The sequence below is a fragment of the Cottoperca gobio genome, chromosome 1, assembly GCF_900634415.1.
Source record: "Cottoperca gobio chromosome 1, fCotGob3.1, whole genome shotgun sequence".
In the NCBI taxonomy this organism is placed as follows: domain Eukaryota; kingdom Metazoa; phylum Chordata; class Actinopteri; order Perciformes; family Bovichtidae; genus Cottoperca; species Cottoperca gobio.
This window is the reverse complement of record NC_041355.1, coordinates 1,505,232-1,522,731: the sequence shown is the minus strand read 5'-3', so window position 1 is coordinate 1,522,731 and position 17,500 is coordinate 1,505,232. Positions and strand designations below refer to the sequence as shown.

The following is a 17,500-nucleotide window of genomic DNA, read 5'->3' as shown; positions in this document are numbered from 1 at the left end:
TTTATACCATGATCATTTAAATGAACTAAACTGGAAAACCTTTCCCCCCATACCACTTTGAGTCCAAGTCATCACGTTGTTTATTCCTCTTTATACATCGTTATGTGCCGGAAGTTGCCAGGCAACCAGTGGAGACACCAGGAAGTCCCGAGACACATAAAAACCGCGAAATGTCCATTTTATTCTTTGGTTTTTGTTCAAAACAATTAAATTGTAAATAATTAGTGAGTTTTAGACGTGCAGGAAGATGTTTGTCATACTGTTTCCAGTACTTGTGCTCTACTAGGATGACCGGCTGTGAATATGTAGTTTAGTTAGTACTTAAATTAGGAAAAACATCATCACATATTCTGCCTTGTTTTGAAGCTGCAGCTCTGTGCAGAGGTGAGCACGTGCACAATGACGCCCCGCGCACCTGCATGTATTTCTACTTAATTAAGCCCTTCCTGCCTTGTTCCAACACACCACCTCGTGTGCGTGCGTGCGTGCGTGCGTGCTGTCAGCTGTGATGGCAGAGTCTCGGAGAGTTCAGTTGACCACGCTGTCCTGTGATGTCGCTCCGGCCGAACACAACAAGTCTCCGCGAGGTGTCGAGCAGGAGGAAGAGAGGAGTCCGGACGGACCTGCAGACACGGACACAGTCCGACTGTTGCTCACGTTGTTCGAGGCGGACGAGAGAAGCTTTCCGGAGTTCAACTACAGTCAGCTCGTTGACAGCAAGGTGGGACGTTATCATGAGTTCTGCTCAGAACCCCTTGAGTTCACAGATGGTGAAAAGTGCCAAGACATCATTAAAACAAGGGGTCATGTCTCTGCTTTTATCAATTAACAGAGAATAGTAACTTTTATTATTTATTGGAATATAGCAAGCACTTGGTTGTTATTTATTTTATATAAGCCAAGGAATTCAATAAACATTGATAAAGCTTTGCTGCTTACTGGTCATGCCTGGGTTCTTGTGTGTGGCTGTTTTTCCATATGTTCCACATTCATTTTACTGCATTTAAACATGAAGAATATTTGTGCAATTCTTGCATCGTGTTCACTCAAGAACTTTGGCCTTTTCTGTCCTGTGACAACTTTTTGCTGCACACTGAGCTAAATGTCTTACTTAAGGGCAGTGTGTGTGTGTGTGTGTGTGTGTGTGTGTGTGTGTGTGTGTGTGTGTGTGTGTGTGTGTGTGTGTGTGTGTGTGTGTGTGTGTGTGTGTGTGTGTGTGTGTGTGTGTGATTTTAGATCAACCACAAAAAAGGTGAAGTCCCACTGAGCAGATTTGACCAGGAAGAAAAGCGAGCGAACGACGAGGTCGCTGCTCGTTCGTGGGAGTTGGAGAAAAAATATGTAAGAAGCTTTTTTTTTTTTTTTTTTTAAACCTGAATTGTTTGTAAATATAACATATTTCTCAAGTGATCAAATGAGTCTCTTTAATTGCAAAATGAGTCAATTGGCGCAGATCTGTAAACTCAAACTCTTCATTAAAACAACAGTATTGAGCATCCTCTCATTGCAGGGTGGCAAACCTAAGAAGAAGGATCGCATTCAGGACTTGATCGATATCGGGTTCGGTTACGATGACGAGGATTCTTTCATCGACAACACCGAGGCTGTGAGTCGACGTTCAATCACACGTTTGATTTTCCTTTGAAGACGTGTTGTATTGTACGACGACACAGTTTTGATACATCTCAGCCTTCTTGTTTGTATTAGTTATTTTTGTGAGGTCAGTTCACTCCGGTCAACAAGTCTCAGAATCACACGTGTTGTTAAATTAAATAAATAAGATATTCTCACAATTTCCTCTGCTCATAAATGTTGTTGCTCTGTTTCCCCTTTTTAAAATGAGTTTCCAATTTGGATGTTTCGAGGCACATCAATCTGTCTCGACTTTTTCTTCGGCTTGTTTTTGTACTTGACTATTTTATTGACTTCTGGCTGCTCTCCGCAGTACGACGAGTTCGTGCCGTCCTCCATCACCACCAAGTTTGGTGGATTCTATGTAAATTCGGGCGTTCTGCACTTCCGCCAGGCTTCTGAGACGGAGGACCTCACGGCCGAAGAGAAAACACTGGAGCACTCAAAAGTAAGAAGAACATGCAACACATTGTAATGGATGTTTTGTTTTATTCTCAGGGAACGGATTTAAAGTTCAGAAGACCTTGTTCAGTGTTGTTTCATCAGTGATTCAACTGTTCCTTGTACCAACGTTCTCAACTCCTTTTTTAGAAACGTAAAGCCAAAGGTGGACAGGATAAGCCAAAGAAGAAAAGCAGCGTGGATCCTAACTCGAGGTGAGTCGGACCAAAGCAGTTTGACTCTGATGCTTTTAAAATGAGATTTGTGAGATAATTCAGCGTAACGTGTTCATCTTGTAGCACTCTGTCTGAACTTGGATCGGATGACAAGATGAAGAAGAAGAAGAAGAAGAAAAAGGCTGCCGGCACATTGAGCGTCACCAGCATGTTGAAAAAGTTTCAAAGGGAGAAGGAGAAGGAGCGACAGAAGATGGAGAAAGGAAATCGGAAGAGCGCCGCAACCGTGGCAGCAGTCGCACTCCCCCCGTACCCGGCAGATGCAGGCGGGGGCGGAGGTTCAGGGTTGACTGACCCCCTCCTCAGTTTAATTGGATCCACCAATGACCACACTCTTATCCAAGCGGTCAACGCAGTGGATTTTGATATTGATTTAGACTCTTTATTAGATGTCAGCGAAGCAGCTTCGTCACCAAAAGTAATGGAGACGCAGCTTTTCAGACCCAGAGCAGATGATCTGACCGCGTGTGACGCTGCTCGCTCTGAAGTTCAACCTCCAAACACGGAGACCAGCATGCAGCTGAAGCCTCATTCAGAGCAAATCCAGCTCCTGCCACAAACCAGTTCTCCCTCCCCTTATCAGTGCGTCCCGCTGCCGGAGGGACTTCCTCCAAGACTGGAAGACAGCGTTCGAAAGCTCACGGTGGTAAGGTCCTTTTTTGTTGTTCGTTTAATGCCGAAGAGAAGGTGTCTCGCCTGTGACTAGCATCGATTGTAAACGGACAAGTGCATGATGGACGTACAGATGATGTGCACTCATTTTTCAGGTTGCAAAGACCTCCGAGGGAGAATCAAAACTCAAGTCCTTCACTCCAGAAATCAACTCCATACTGCTGGAGTGAGTTCTCCAACAACACGGAGCAAACAAACACCGCTATTGTCTTAATGCAGTACGCAGGGAAGTCCAGACTCCACTTGTAAATATGAAACGTTGTTACGGCTCAGACTGGCTTAGATTCTGAAGTCGAGATATTTGAATGCCAGATTTGTGCCGATTGTGTTTTGATCCCTTAACTTTTGATTTAATGCCAAATGCCTGCAAAACTAATCACATTCTCATCAGCTGTACTTTTTTGTTTTGCAAATTGTAGCATGCTAAAAAGCTAAACTAAGATGGTGAACATTACCTGCAGGTCAATGTATCATTGTGAGCATTAACACACGTTTAGCCCCAGAGAGCCTGTTGCCTCTTGTTCAGTCACACAGTGTAATATATATATATAGACCTGGCCTTGCAGAGAACCTGCAGTCAAAGATGGCCGCCGTCATCTTACAGCCACCTTCACAAAATAGTTCAGGTGTTTTTTTTTGTCCCTGATGTTCAGATACCAAGCAATCATGGTAAAAGTAAGAACATCCAGGTTATCATCAGGCTCGTGTGTTCTTTGCTTTAATGAACAGTTGTTTAAGTGCGTAGCTCTGTCACGTCTTGATCCAGTATTGAGCTGCAGTGTCGGGAGCTGGGTGTCCAGTTGCGCTCCAAGGTGTACACGCACCTGTCGTCTTTCCTGCCCTGCAGCAGAGACACGCTCCTCAAGCGCGTAAAGAAACTGTTTCTCGCGCACATGGTGAGTGTTTTAATATTTGAGTTGTATGTTTATGACCGGTTGTAAGAGTTGTTTAAAGTTATATATCTGCGTGTGACTCGCTTCCTACATGTGACCCTGACCAGAAGGAACCCCCTGATGTGGAGGGTCCCATGCAAAAACTTAAGGAGGCCATCAGCAGAGCTATGCCCGAACAGATTGCATGTTTCCATGAACACTGTCAACTATACGAGCAAGTCAAGGCTTCAAAGTAAGTGTATCACATATATCTTGTGTGATGTGTGTGGGAAAAGTTACTTTTGTGCTCGTGGTCTTATTTTACTTGAATCACGGCAAAAAAAGTCAAATAATGTTGGAGTTCTTTTCCAATAATGCTAACTTGAATTGAAGTGACCAAAATAACATGGAAGCATCACCCTTATTGCTTTCAAACATTTCTGTGTAGCTAATATCAAACTTGTTCTCTCTTCCTCTCTGCTCATGTCCATGTCAGGGGCAACGGACGAGGAGAAGCTGAGCGTTGGTCCAGAGGACAATGTGGAGGAGAAAGGTGGGAAGAGAGGAGGTCCAAAGAAGGTGTTCAAATGGAACGAAGAGATCAGGTCAGATCATTGGATTCTTTTGAAAGTGCCCGTTGTGCTTTTGTTTGTCAACATAATATTTTCTCTCGTACAGGGAGAGCTTAGGTCGTGTGTTAAATGTGAAAATGGACGGATATAAAAAAGAAAAGGGGAGTCAGGAGGTGGAGGAGTTCCTGAAGACCTTGTTGGACAATGAGGTCAAACCGCTTTGGCCGAAGGGGTGGATGCAATCCAGGTGTGTGACACTGCTGCAAATAAAAAACAGATTGTTTTCTTCTTTGCCTCCTTGTTGAGTAAGTGCATGTCTGCATGTACCTGTGTTGTTTCAGGGTGCTGATGAGGGAGAGCAGGAAAATGTTGAGCCTCTTTACTCCATTCTCGTGAGTACTATGAGGAGTGCAGCTCCACCTACAATGTTCTCGTTTATTTGTTTCTAGATGCAGTTAAAAGCTCCTGCAGATGTTATGAGATTTACATTTTGTTGGTAAAAGGAGACGTCCGAAGTCACCTGACGTCTCGCATGTGTTCTCAGAGTAAAGAAGGCCAGGCCTGAGAAAAAGCAGATCTCTCTCAGTGGTCCTCCCGCTACGTCAGACGTCTGCAGCGTCCTCCAGGCGTCCCCGCGCCTGACTGAATCGGACGATGTCATTATATCCAATTCTATGGGTACTGAGATTAAGGAAGCTGCCTTGAGAAAGGTGGAGGGTCAAACGGGAGGGTTAGCATTGGATGCTTGTTCCTCTACACCTGCGGAGGCGGCCAAACCTCCGGTCAACTCCACGTCTGCTCCATCTCAGTCGCTTCTGGATCTCCTGGCCGATCAAGCGCTGGCTCGAGAGCAGACTCGCTCAGTTTCCCAGGAGCTCCTCGCAGCAGCTGTTGCAAAATACAAACGTTCGGTTCAGCTCTGGAGCTTTGGGTTGGACGGCAAAAGTCCTCCTTTTCCTCCTCCGCCTCCTCAGTCCAGCCCCGTTAACTTCCCACACACTGGTGGTGTTCTGTCCCAGCTGCTGCAGATTGGACACCACATGGGTGCTGGACATGTCCAGATCATCTCTGATGATGATGATGACACTACTATGCTATGACAACTCCTGGTGCAGATTTACACACAGTAAGTTTTTATTTATTTATATGTTGTTAACTTTGGATGTATGAAAGTACACCCTAAAGAACACGTATGGCGGCTCTGGAACATAGAAGATGACGTTTTGTCTTTTCTTTCTAGATGTGAGCAGCTTCCTTGGAGACTGCACAAGTGATGGGATTCTAACAAACACTGAGGAGTTACGACAACAAACTGCTGTTGAACGGAGACACGCAGCTGATATTAATAAGACTTCGTCTATAGTTGTGGTTCTCTGCTGAAGATGTGCCGTCAGCTGAGATGGACGCATCTTCAGGGATACTTGTGGTTTATTTTCCTGCATGTGGCAATGAGCCTTTAACTTGTATGTGAAAGGCTTTGTTTAAAATGTGAGTGAATAAATAATTAAGAGCTTACATGTTGTGCAGACATTTGTTTTTAGTTACTTTGTCTTTATGAGCAACTGAAGCCTTAAAGATAGATTACTTTAAAAACTGCTGTGACCGAGTCCTTTAACGTTTAACCTTTAACAAGCGTTGCTTGCTAAATGTTTGTCGTACACTTGCCTGCATTTATATTCATGTTGACTGTTTTTGTTATTGGATCATCAGAGCAGTTGAAGTCTAAAGCAAAAAGTAAAGCTGTTGGACAAGAGTTGAGTATTTTAATGCACAGCAGAAAGAACGTAACCTTTAGTGACAGACCTGGTGCTTTGCAAAGTGAAGATGCTACTCTTTGTAGCTCTTCATACGACAGAGAATGAAATGTACATATGACAGAATAACATTGTTCATAAACATCCTCTTAACATTAACCAGCAAGGGAGAAAACATACCGATGTCACAGACCTGTAGTATGATTGATTATTAACGTAGAACGTGAATTTCTTTCTAGAGCAGCTTCAGTTTGGAAAATATGGAAGTTACTTTGTGCAGATTACAGAAAATGTACCTGAGCAGAAGCTCTCAAAAACAACTGCTTCTAGTGAGACTCCATTGTTTAAGATTTGTTATAAATGAAGATGCACAATAAGAAACTAATAGGAAATTGATCCATTTGAACAAAGACGCAACACAAGTCTTCTCTGACGAACTTCTCACAGCAGGAGCAGCTTCTTCCAGACGGCATGGGAAGAAAAATCCCATCACGTTGAGTTCTTTCAGCTTTTACAGCCAGATAATCGTCCAAATAAGCAAGACGGCCAACAGGAAATGTCTATTAAAGCTGTTTGTAGTTCCTAGAAGATGGAAGAGACATTAATTATACCATTACAGTTTAATTGATTTCACTCCAGGCCCCTTTTGATCATGCAGGATGTCGAAGGAAGACGAGAACAATATGCATCTACAATGTAGATAAAATAAACGTACCGCTGCCTGCAAGGACCTCCACTTCCACTGTACAGAATCTCTGCCCGAGAAGTCCTTTTGCAGAAATGGTGTATTTCCCAGCATGCTCTCTGCTCGAGTGAGTAGGCAGGGCGACCACCTGTCCATCTCTGAACCAGGTGACTAACGGTCGAGGGTTTCCTCTCACCTCACAGCTCAGGCTCTCGCCCTCCTTCACCTGCAGCTTCGTAGGACACACGAGCTGCGGACCAACTGAGAGACGAGATGAGTTAGTGAGGAAGAGGAGGAGGAAGGCAACATTTACAGGTTGTGTAAGAGCATGGGGGGGGATTATGAGACGATAGACTCCAATACCTACTGCAGGAGCAATACAGAGTTTTTTAAGTCTTTTGTGCATCAAAATGATGCAGAAAACTAGTCCATGCATTTGTTACTTCAAGGCTGGATTACTGCAACCCATTGTTATCAGGTTGTCCCAAAAAGTCGCTTAAGACTCTTCAGTTGATCCAAAATCTAGCGGCACGTGTATTGACAAGAACAAGGAAACGGGATCATATTACTCCTGTATTAGCTGCTCTGCACTGGCTCCCGGTAAAATACAGAATATAATTCAAAATCCTTCTCCTGACTTACAAAGCAATTAATGGTCAGGCTCCAGCATATCTTAAAGATCTCATAGTACCTTATAAACCAACTAGAGCATTGCGCTCCCAGACTGCAGGGTTACTTGTGGTTCCTAGAGTCTCTAAGAGTACAATGGGAGCCAGAGCCTTCAGCTATCAAGCTCCTCTCCAGTGGAACCAGCTTCCAGTTTGTGTTCGGGGGCAGACACCCTCTCCACATTTAAGAGCAGGCTAAAGACTTTCCTTTTTGATAAAGCTTATAGTTAGGGCTGGCTCTGGTTTGCCCTGGATCAGCCCCTAGTTATGCTGCTATAGGCTTAGACTGCCGGGGGACACCTCCCTGCTCTCCTTCTCTTCCTCTCTCCTCCCCTCCCTCTCTCTTCTTCTCCCTTTCTATCTGTATGCATTTATGTAAATGTATGTTATTAACTCATCATCCGGGGTATCATCCCCGGAGTTTCTGTGTCTCATGTGGCAGGTTGCCACTGATAAAGTTTACGTCAGGATCAGGAATCGTGACAGCGCCTGCTGCCCTGGTCCTGCTGGACACCGGGAAGCCTTTTTGACATTTTCCTGGATTCATCCAAACTTTCTCTTTTTCAACATAATTTCTGTCAAATGTTGTATTTGTACTATGTTGTTTATCCTGTACACACGACATCTATTGCACGTCTGTCCGTCCCGGGAGAGGGATCCCTCCTCAGTCTCTCCCTGAGGTTTCTTCCATTTTTCCACTTTAATTATGGGGTTCCTTTTAGGAAGTTTTTCCTTGTGCGATGCGAGGGTCTAAGAACAGAGGGTGTAAGGACAGAGGGTGTCGTAACCTGTACAGTCTGTAAAGCACACTGAGACAAATGTATAATTTGAGATATTGGGCTATACAAATACATTTGATTTGATTTGTCTCTGTTTGTGTCTTTCAGGTATTTTTGTGTCTCTTTGAGGCCGCTTTGTGTGTCTTTGTAGTTGTTTTATGTCACTTTTTAATTATTTTGGTGTTCTTCTAGCTTTTTTTATGTGGTTGCTCTTTGTGTTCGTTTTGAGTCTGGAAAGTAACCGGTAGACCTTCTCAGTAATCCATCCATGTGTGAGAGGAAGAGGGTTATTGAAAAGACAAAAGAGAGAGAGGTTGATAATAAAAATTCTTCCAGATACAATTCTACACCTTCAACATGTAATACAGTTTCACTCACAGAGGACAGTGGCAGTGAGTTTGTGTGACGTCACCACTGGAGGCTGCTGTGGTCCTTCAGGTCCCAGTTCTAGTTTTGCTTCACACCAGTATTGGACTCCATCGTCTTCTTTACTGGAGGTGATGTTTAAAGTGAAGACCTCAGTCACTGGTGTCTTCTCTGTGTTGTTGTTCGGCTGCAGTCGACCCAGTGCTGTCGGTCCTCTGTAGAAAGTCACAATGAGGTTCTCCACAGGAGCAACATCCTGTACTGCACACTGCAGAGTGTACTGATGACCCTCAATCATCGGACCAGTGTGATTAACAACGCTGAAGAACACATTATCTGGAGGCTCTGTGGAGACAGGATCACATATAAACCACACAGAACATTATTAATGTTCTAACATGTCAGAGACACAAAGGTTTTAACTCACTGTAGACGGTCAGAGGAAGATGAATGTGGCACTGCCCTCCCTCTTCAGAGAAGACGTAGCACGAAGGTGTGATGCTCCACTTGGTCATCCTGTCCACGCGCCACACCAGAGAACGATCCATGGTTAGTTCAGGAGCTGCCTAGAGTGGCCGAAATATCACAACTCACAAAGCTGTAAGGATTCTAATGTATCAGGTAAACCTGCTCAATGAAGTAAATCCTATGGAAAAGCTTGTAATGTTCAGATTTTGTAGGTAAGATCAGGTGGTGTTGAGTTACTCTTTAAGCTAACAGGGTTTCTTTTATATATATATATATATATATATATATATGCATATTAAAGAGCATTAATTCCTTTACCAGTTCGACTTCCCAACCAAGAGGAGCGAAACCCGTCGTTGAGCAGTTAGCTGCGACTGGATCTCCAAACCTGTGACGGGAGAGTTTACACACAATTAGTTGTAACTAACTAAACCGGTAAAAGGTTCCCAAACAAAACAAAGGAGATCTGTAAATAGTCAGTGCTTCTCAAAGCGTTTTGTGTGTTTGCTTGAGTTTTAGTGTCTGTGCTCAAATTGGACAAAGTAAGATTCTTCAAATTGTTCTGCATTGCATTTTCTACATCCCTATTTTAAACAGGCATCAGCTGTTAAACAAACACAGATAATTGTCGGAGTAAAATATTGTTGAACCAAAAAGGTGCACCAGATACCAGATCAATGTAGGAGGCATCTAACAATTATATTTATTATCAATTAGTATAAGTATATTCATATTTGTCACTTTAATATGATATAAAACAGAAGGAAATCAGGAAATCTAAATATTAGAGGCTGAAAACAGCACAATTAAAAGATTATTTATTGTTTGGTTTTTGACAGGGACAATACATGTACATTTAAATAAAGTGAAACTGATGCTGTGTATCGGTCTTCTAGTCGTAGTTCATTTTCAGTTCCGGGTTTTGACAATAAAAACACATATTACAACAGGTATAAAAACTAACAATAATACACAGGGAGACAAACAACCACTGCAGACAGTCATTGAAAGAACAATTAAGTAGTCATATTATGTTTAGTCTGTGAACTCATCTAGAGTCGAGTGCTCTCAGGGTAACATGTTTAAAACCACTTTTACCCAACGCTAGTGTTGTGCACTAGAGCACTTTTATAATATGTATCATTACTCTGGTGCAGCTCATGTTTCTACCAGAGTGTGAATCACATACCGGACCACCAGGGCGGAGGGGGACATCGTCAGAGGGCAGCCGACCTCTGAGACGCTGAGAGTAGGAGAGGGTGGAGACGGGAGGACTGTTGGAGAGGGTGGAGACGGGAGAACTGTTGTAGAGGGATGGAGAATCTGCGATGGAAGAGGTGGAGCAGGTGTGTGAATGGAAACAGGGGAGGAGGTCGCTGAGGGAGAGGAAGAAAAACACAATAAGCCACTTGAATATGTCAACCTTTAAATACATTTAAAGGAGTTTCACTAATGCTCACACTGCAGGTCTCAAAGAATACATAATATTTCATAATAAACACAAATACAGAATAGAACTCCACAAAGGTTTATGTGGTATATATTAAAGCTCCTGTAGAATTAAATCCAATTCTTCATATTTTTTATGTGGTTGATGTAAACTGTGAAGTATGAGTCATTTCCTTGTCTTTACATAATACAGTCATGGGTCAATTGAATTTTGCCATCTCGTGAAATAATACTCTTTTTAGCTGATCTATTGTGAACCATTGTTTTGTAGCGCGCTGAATACACCCAGTGTGTTCCTCTGAGGAAGGAAGGACACCCTGCCCAAGTCCAAGAACTCGCTCCTCTTTTCTATGACCATTGTTCAGCCGAATCCTGAGGTTGTTCTGCTGCCTATCAGATGATCTCACTCACAGTAGCTCTGGGGTGTGTGTGTGTGTGTGTGTGTGGGGCGGGGGTGTGTTTCTGTGTGTGTGTGTGTCGGCATACTGGCTGTCAAAATTAATAGCTATGCTTCCCACATGCCAGTCAGCAAAATGAGTGAAGTGAGACAACTGCCATGTTATGTCTACACAGACTCATCTGAATATTGTCCAAACCAGACTATTTTTTCCTGATTCATTAGTATTCAGGTACTCAGATAAATAAATAAATAAAGTAGTCATTGTGAAGAATGGACACTTTCAGAGGTTTGTAGAATTTGGGATTATTATTATCATTTTTACTATTATTATTATTTTAATTTAATTTTACTATTATTATTATTATTATTTTTATTTTATTTTTTATTACTATTATTAATGCATTAACGGTTCAATGTGTAATTCCGATCCTCCTGCTCCAAAAACATAGGGGGCAGTATTTCTCCTCTAAACTGGGTCCAAACAATCTCTAATATTTTAGTTGTAGTATTGTTTAATCCAATAAACAAACTATAAAACAGCGGCTAGCTGTTAGCATGCTAATGTCAGGAGATATCTCTGCAACACAACACACACACGTCTTTAACGTCAACACTGTTACCTCTTCACACTCTGTTGATAATGTTAGTTCATTGTTTTAATGGTTTAAGTTTAATTTTTAGCATCTTACACATTGAACCTTTAACATTAATCCAGCATTTTAAAGCTGCTTCATGAGGTCCTGGGAAATGTCATCTATTAGCAATGCATACAATGTTATGAGATATATTTAGTTTACATTCATTTGAATCTGAAACATAACTAAAAAATGTAGCTTTTAGATGAATCTTGTAAAAAGTACAACATTTAAAGTTTAAACTACCTTAAAATAGAAATACACAGGTAAAGTAGAAATAGATGAAAATCCTACTTAAGTACAGTAAATGTTACTTTACTTAACTGTTAGTGCTGTCATATACTACATGTACTACAGATTAAATGCCCTCACAGTGATGTATCTCCCTAGTTATGCTTTCTCCATGTGGTTCCCAACATGGGGTTTGAGACCCCCGCAGGGTTTCTACAATAACTCTGAGAGATCACGAGATGATCTCAGATACTGAAAAACAAATCTGCTCCCCAAAAAATTGAGGGTTTTTACCTTTTTAGTCCTAAAGATGCAGACTCAGACACAATCTGAGACGTTTAAGTCACCCTGTGGTTGAGCTGCTCACACTGACATTCACAACCTGTGACGAGGTCTCGCAGGTTCATCCCTCACAGCAGACTTTACTGTGAGGGATCACAAATAACGTTTCTGTTTCAAATGAGCAGTTTGTATCATGTCTCTACTCTGTTTCCACATGGAGCCAATCAGGTTGTCAGGTTTTCTCTTCTTGTGCCTGCATTCATCCAGCTATCGCTTCACTCACCTGAGCCCAACAGGCAAAGCAGCAGAAGGGTGATTGGCCGTCCAGACGTGAACATCCTTGATCGAGATCCCTGGCTCAAAAATACTGTCTGCTGGTATCACGTCTGAAGCACCAGCTGGCTGTGTGATGCTGTCAGAGACGCAGACGGAGAAAACAGAAAGTGTCTGAAGCTGACTCTGGGCGTTCTCTGTTAGTAAATCAAGAGAGGAAGGAAGGGAGTGTCAAGAATAATGCAAAGCTGCGTGTGTGTGTGTGTGTGTGTGTGTGTGTGTTCAGTAAAAACACACCCATCATTCCTCTCAGACTTCTCCGACTTTCTGAGGCAGCTCTGTTCCCTCTCCCCCTCAATCCTCCTCCTCAGTGATTTCAACATCCCCATGGATTCCACTGACTCCACAATAACCGCTGACTTCACTGATATGCTTTATCCTCACTCAACACGTCAATTTTCCCACCCATAACCGTGGTCACATTCTGGACCTTGTCTACTCTACTGGACTAAACCTACATCATCTCTCCGGCTCCGACCACTTAGCCATCACCCTGACAACATGACAACGTCAACATTCCCATCCCAGCACCAAGGCAAAACCTCGCTCTCATCCTTCCTCTCTGAAATAATGTCCACCTCTCCCTTCGTTGACCTCCACAGCCCCTCCGACCTCACAGACTACTACAACCACACTCTCTCCTCCTGCCTTGACCAGCTTGCACCTATAAAAAACAAAACTGTTTCTTTCACCCACTCTGCTCCCCCGAACTCCGCCTTAAAAAAATCATCAATAAACTCCAACACATCCAGAACTCCGCTGCCCGTCTTCTCACCCACATCACCCCCGTCCTCCACTGGCTCCCCATCCCCCAGAGAATCCAGTACAAGATCCTCCTCATGACCTACAAAGCCCTCCATAACCTGGCCCCCTCCTGCCTGACTGACCTCCTCCACAGACACACTCCCACCCTCAGCCTCCGCTCTGCTGCTGCTAACCTGCTAAGGTCCTTCTCCATCGCTGCCCCCACCCTCTGGAACTCTCTACCTCAAACCATCAGAGACTCCTCCTCACTCTCCACATTCAAAACATCACTCAAGACTTTAACCCCCGACCGTCTCTTCTCCTTATCCTCCCTTTTTGTTTGTTTATATATTTATTTATTTTTGTATTACTCACTCGTCTTTGAGTTATTAGAAAAGCGCTATATAACTATATACTATAATGTATTATTATTATTATTATTATTATTATTATTATTATTATTATTATTATTATTATTATTATTATTATTATTATTATTATTATTATTATTATTATTATTATTATTATGTATCCCCATATCATGCCATTTCATACAGCTCCTTAAAGTTGTTATTTTTATAATAATATTATTACTATTTGAAAACAAATAGTAAATGTCCTGATTTAAAAATGTTACTTAAGTAAAAGTACATATCATACAATTAAGTAGTAACTTATAGTGTCAAATATATTACTCAGTGAATGTATGGAGTACAACGTCCCCCAGTGAAATGTAGTGAAGTTGAAGTATAAAGTAGTAGTTTATGTTTATGTTAATTATTTGGCAAAACAGTGGTATATCCTGCCTTAACATCAGCAGTACTAACATCCTTACTGGAATAGTTCCCTGGTATTTATTAGTATATTACTTTATGAAGAGTAAAATGCAAGTAGGTCGAAAGTGTACTTAAGTACAGTATTTCAGAAAATGTACATAGTTGCCTTATTGTAAAATCAGTTCACTGTTCACTCCCGGGTCATATAAACTCTGATGAACACACGCTACCTGCCAGGAAACAAACCGCAGACTACAGCTGAGCAACACGGTGGAGTGTTTAGGAGCTCTGGAGATAAGAAGCAGAGCTAAAGGAGAGAGAACGTCATCTGATGGAACAAACCTTTATAAGATGATGTCAGTGTGGACGTTTGGGGACTTTTTACGAACTGGCAATAAATTCTGTCTTCCAGTCTGTTCAATTTCAACCATAAACTTGGCGTGTCATCAGTTCACACCCATGTTGACTGTAATTCCTTCCGGTAATCTTCCCGTCAGACCGAAAGGCAGAGAAGGTTTCAGTTAGAAAGTATCGACGAGGCTTCAGGTGCTTCAGTCTCAGTGTGTCCTCTGACTGTTGAAGCTGTGGTGAGACATTTTGCAGACTTAAGCTCTAAAGAACTGACTTCAGGTAGGTGCTCTGTGATGTCTGTCATTTGTTCTGCATTCATTTCAATGGTAACTGATATTGGTGTCACTGCCTGATATCTGGAATGGTTGATTGACTTTAAAGAGCTGGATCTGTTTACAGACCGCCATTTATCTGTATATTTGAATCATATGCTTTAACTCTTTAAAAAGCCTTGAATTAATTAATGAATTATTAAAAATATATATATTTCATCAATTGAAAACCATCTGTAAATTCAGCCAAATTAGTTAATATTTATTTATTTAAAGTATTAAGTGTTTTTAATTTGGAGGACCAAATGTGTCACATACATAGTTATCAAGTATTTAATTATAATAATGTATTATAATAATTAATTAATAATAATTAAACAGTAAACACCGTTTTTAATACATTTGACAAATTAATAAAATAATACATCAATATATTTTATTCCTGATATTTAAAAAGCCAAGAACAAGAAATTACAAAGAAACCTTTACTTAAAAAAAACATGTGTCAAATTAGATATCACTTGTATTCCTCCATGCTTGATAAGATTCTTCTTCTAAGGCTAAATAAACCGTTTAAAAAAAACAATGGGTTATCTGAAAAATACATCGTTACAAAAGGTGTAACACAGCTGTTTTTATCAACCTATGAAAATCTGACATCTTGGAGACGTTGAAGCTCAAAAACTTCCAGAATCTTGTATGAAAACTAATTTCTCCTCTTCTACCTTTTCAGTGATTAGAGATGCTGGTGCCACAACTTCTCTTGGAGACTCTGGAGAACCTGAGTAGACACAAGTTCAATAAATTTAAGTGGTTTCTTGGTCTGAAGATCTTGGAAAGCTGTGAACAAATTCCCAAGTGCCATCTGGAGAGCCCACACCGGCACGACACCGTGAGTGAGATGATAGAAAGCTACGGTGAAGAAATGGCCGTGAACATGACTGTTGCGATTCTGGGTATAATGAAACTCCACAACACTGCAGAGGATTTACAGAAATCATACACAGGTGCAGTAGATCAACAAGCTAACAATTTATCAGCATTTGCTCAATGTTGACTCTTACTGATTCTATGTGTCTTCATCTTTATTTTCCAGAAGGAACAGCAGCTATGGAGAAAGTCTCTTGTCCACTTGTGACCTCCTCGTCTGCTTCGGGTCTTCCTACTGCTCAGAAAATGGTTGCTGATGATGCAACTGGTGCCGCCGCTCCCAACGCCCCAATTCTCCTAAATGTTAGGGGTAATTTTGGCGGTATTGTTGGCAGTGATAATTGTGTGATTATAAGTGGCAATGTTGGCGGCAATGTTGGCAGCAATGTTGACGGTGATGTGTGTGGAAATGTTGGCGGTAATAGTAGTGTGATTATGAGTGGCAATGTTGGCAGCAATGTTAACAGTAATGTTGACGGTGATGTGTGTGGAAATGTTGGCGGTAATAGTAGTGTGATTATCAGTGGCAATGTTGGCAGCAATGTTAACAGTAATGTTGACGGTAATGTGTGTGGAAATGTTGGCGGTAATAGTAGTGTGATTATCAGTGGCAGTCATTTTGGCAGTAATTTTAGCAGCTATTGTTAACTGCAATGTCGGCAGTATTGTCGACAGTATTGTCGACAGTATTGTCGGCAGTATTGTCGGCAGTATTGTTGGTAGTAATATCGCCAGTAATATCGCCAGTATTGGCTGCAGTATTGGCGGCAGTATTGTCGGCAGTAATGTCGGCAGTAATGTCGGCAGTAATGTCGGCAGTATTGTCGGCAGTAATGTCGGCAGTATTGTCGGCAGTAATGTCGGCAGTAATGTCGGCAGTATTGTCGGCAGTAATGTCGGCAGTAATGTCGACAGTGTCGGCAGTATTGTCGGCAGTAATGTCGGCAGTAATGTCGGCAGTAATGTCGGCAGTGTCGGCAGTAATGTCGGCAGTAATGTCGACAGTAATGTCGGCAGTAATGTCGGCAGTATTGTCGGCAGTAATGTCGGCAGTGATGACAATTCCAACCAAATTCAAAAGACAACATGTCTGTCCCAGCCGTGTTCGTCGCTTTTTACTGTCCGCTAGAAACAGTTTGTTGTCGTCGATACAAGGATTATTTATTGTGTTTTCTTAAACTGCGTTGTGTGTTGAGCTTCCAGGGCCACCGTAGAATTTGTTCATTTTCCATCCATGTAAAGAACTTTGTACATTTGTTTTTAAGCGTGTAAATAAATGTATTTATTATTATTATTGTTTTAAAGTGGCTACCATCTCTATTAAAATGCCTGTTCACCCAAATTACAAACATAGTTTGAGAGTGTGTTGTAACAAAGTCTTCCCACAAAGCATGTGATATATATAAAGTGCCTGAATAATATGGATATTCAATGTACTCAACATGTTTTGTAGTAATCACTGGATGTTGCACTCACAGCAGAATCAGACAGTACAAGTGGAGGCTGCATACAGGTTGAATTGTACACAGAGGGCACAAACACAGGAAGTATAAACTGTACACTGGGGAATCAAAGCATGTCAATGCAGATGCAGGTGTTAGAGGTGGCCTCAACAACTCTCGTTACCATCATAAAGGGTTGGAACATGAGAGCACAGATCTTTGATATTCAGAGTACAGTCGACTGTGCTCTCGGGTTTGTCTTGTTTCATATAAGAACAAACTCTGTTGCTTCAGACGTTGATCTTCTCCAGTGAATTTCTTTTGAATCTGTTGTAACTTAAAGACTCTCAGCGCATCAGGAGCTACACGCTGTAAGAGTTTGAGGAGGAGGTCCAGACTTCATCTCTGGCCAAAGTGCAGCCTTGGAAACAAAGTGTAAGAATGTTCACACAACTGACAACTGAGCAAACTCCATCCACTGAAGATGACAGTGCGGTGTGGTTGAAAGCT

General features: G+C 41.9%; 2 protein-coding genes across 4 annotated transcripts; one reads left to right on the top strand and one right to left on the bottom strand.

Moving 5' to 3' along the window:
- Positions 1 to 210: 210 nt before the first annotated feature.
- LOC115026195 (ubinuclein-1-like) lies at positions 211 to 5,940 on the top strand. 3 transcript variants are annotated; one of them, XM_029459011.1, is made up of 15 exons: positions 211 to 384; positions 504 to 721; positions 1,237 to 1,341; positions 1,511 to 1,606; positions 1,946 to 2,080; positions 2,224 to 2,288; positions 2,373 to 2,955; positions 3,077 to 3,147; positions 3,748 to 3,877; positions 3,982 to 4,106; positions 4,351 to 4,458; positions 4,532 to 4,672; positions 4,767 to 4,817; positions 4,970 to 5,551; positions 5,666 to 5,940. In XM_029459011.1, the coding sequence occupies exons 2-14, from the start codon at positions 509 to 511 to the stop codon at positions 5,523 to 5,525; spliced, it is 2,379 nt and encodes a 792-aa protein (XP_029314871.1). In that variant the 5' UTR covers positions 211 to 384; positions 504 to 508; the 3' UTR covers positions 5,526 to 5,551; positions 5,666 to 5,940. The 3 variants fall into 3 exon arrangements, with proteins under 3 accessions (XP_029314871.1, XP_029314955.1, XP_029314785.1); XM_029459095.1 differs by lacking the exon at positions 211 to 384 and having other exon boundaries at positions 485 to 721; positions 3,985 to 4,106; XM_029458925.1 differs by lacking the exon at positions 211 to 384 and having other exon boundaries at positions 485 to 721.
- Positions 5,941 to 6,166: 226 nt separating this feature from the next.
- LOC115006371 (MAM domain-containing glycosylphosphatidylinositol anchor protein 1-like) lies at positions 6,167 to 12,612 on the bottom strand. Its single transcript, XM_029428580.1, has 7 exons — positions 12,426 to 12,612; positions 10,335 to 10,521; positions 9,464 to 9,533; positions 9,105 to 9,243; positions 8,690 to 9,022; positions 6,895 to 7,125; positions 6,167 to 6,761 (listed from the first exon to the last, which is right to left on the bottom strand). The coding sequence occupies exons 1-7, from the start codon at positions 12,478 to 12,480 to the stop codon at positions 6,691 to 6,693; spliced, it is 1,086 nt and encodes a 361-aa protein (XP_029284440.1). The 5' UTR covers positions 12,481 to 12,612; the 3' UTR covers positions 6,167 to 6,690.
- Between the last annotated feature and the right edge of the window lie 4,888 nt (positions 12,613 to 17,500).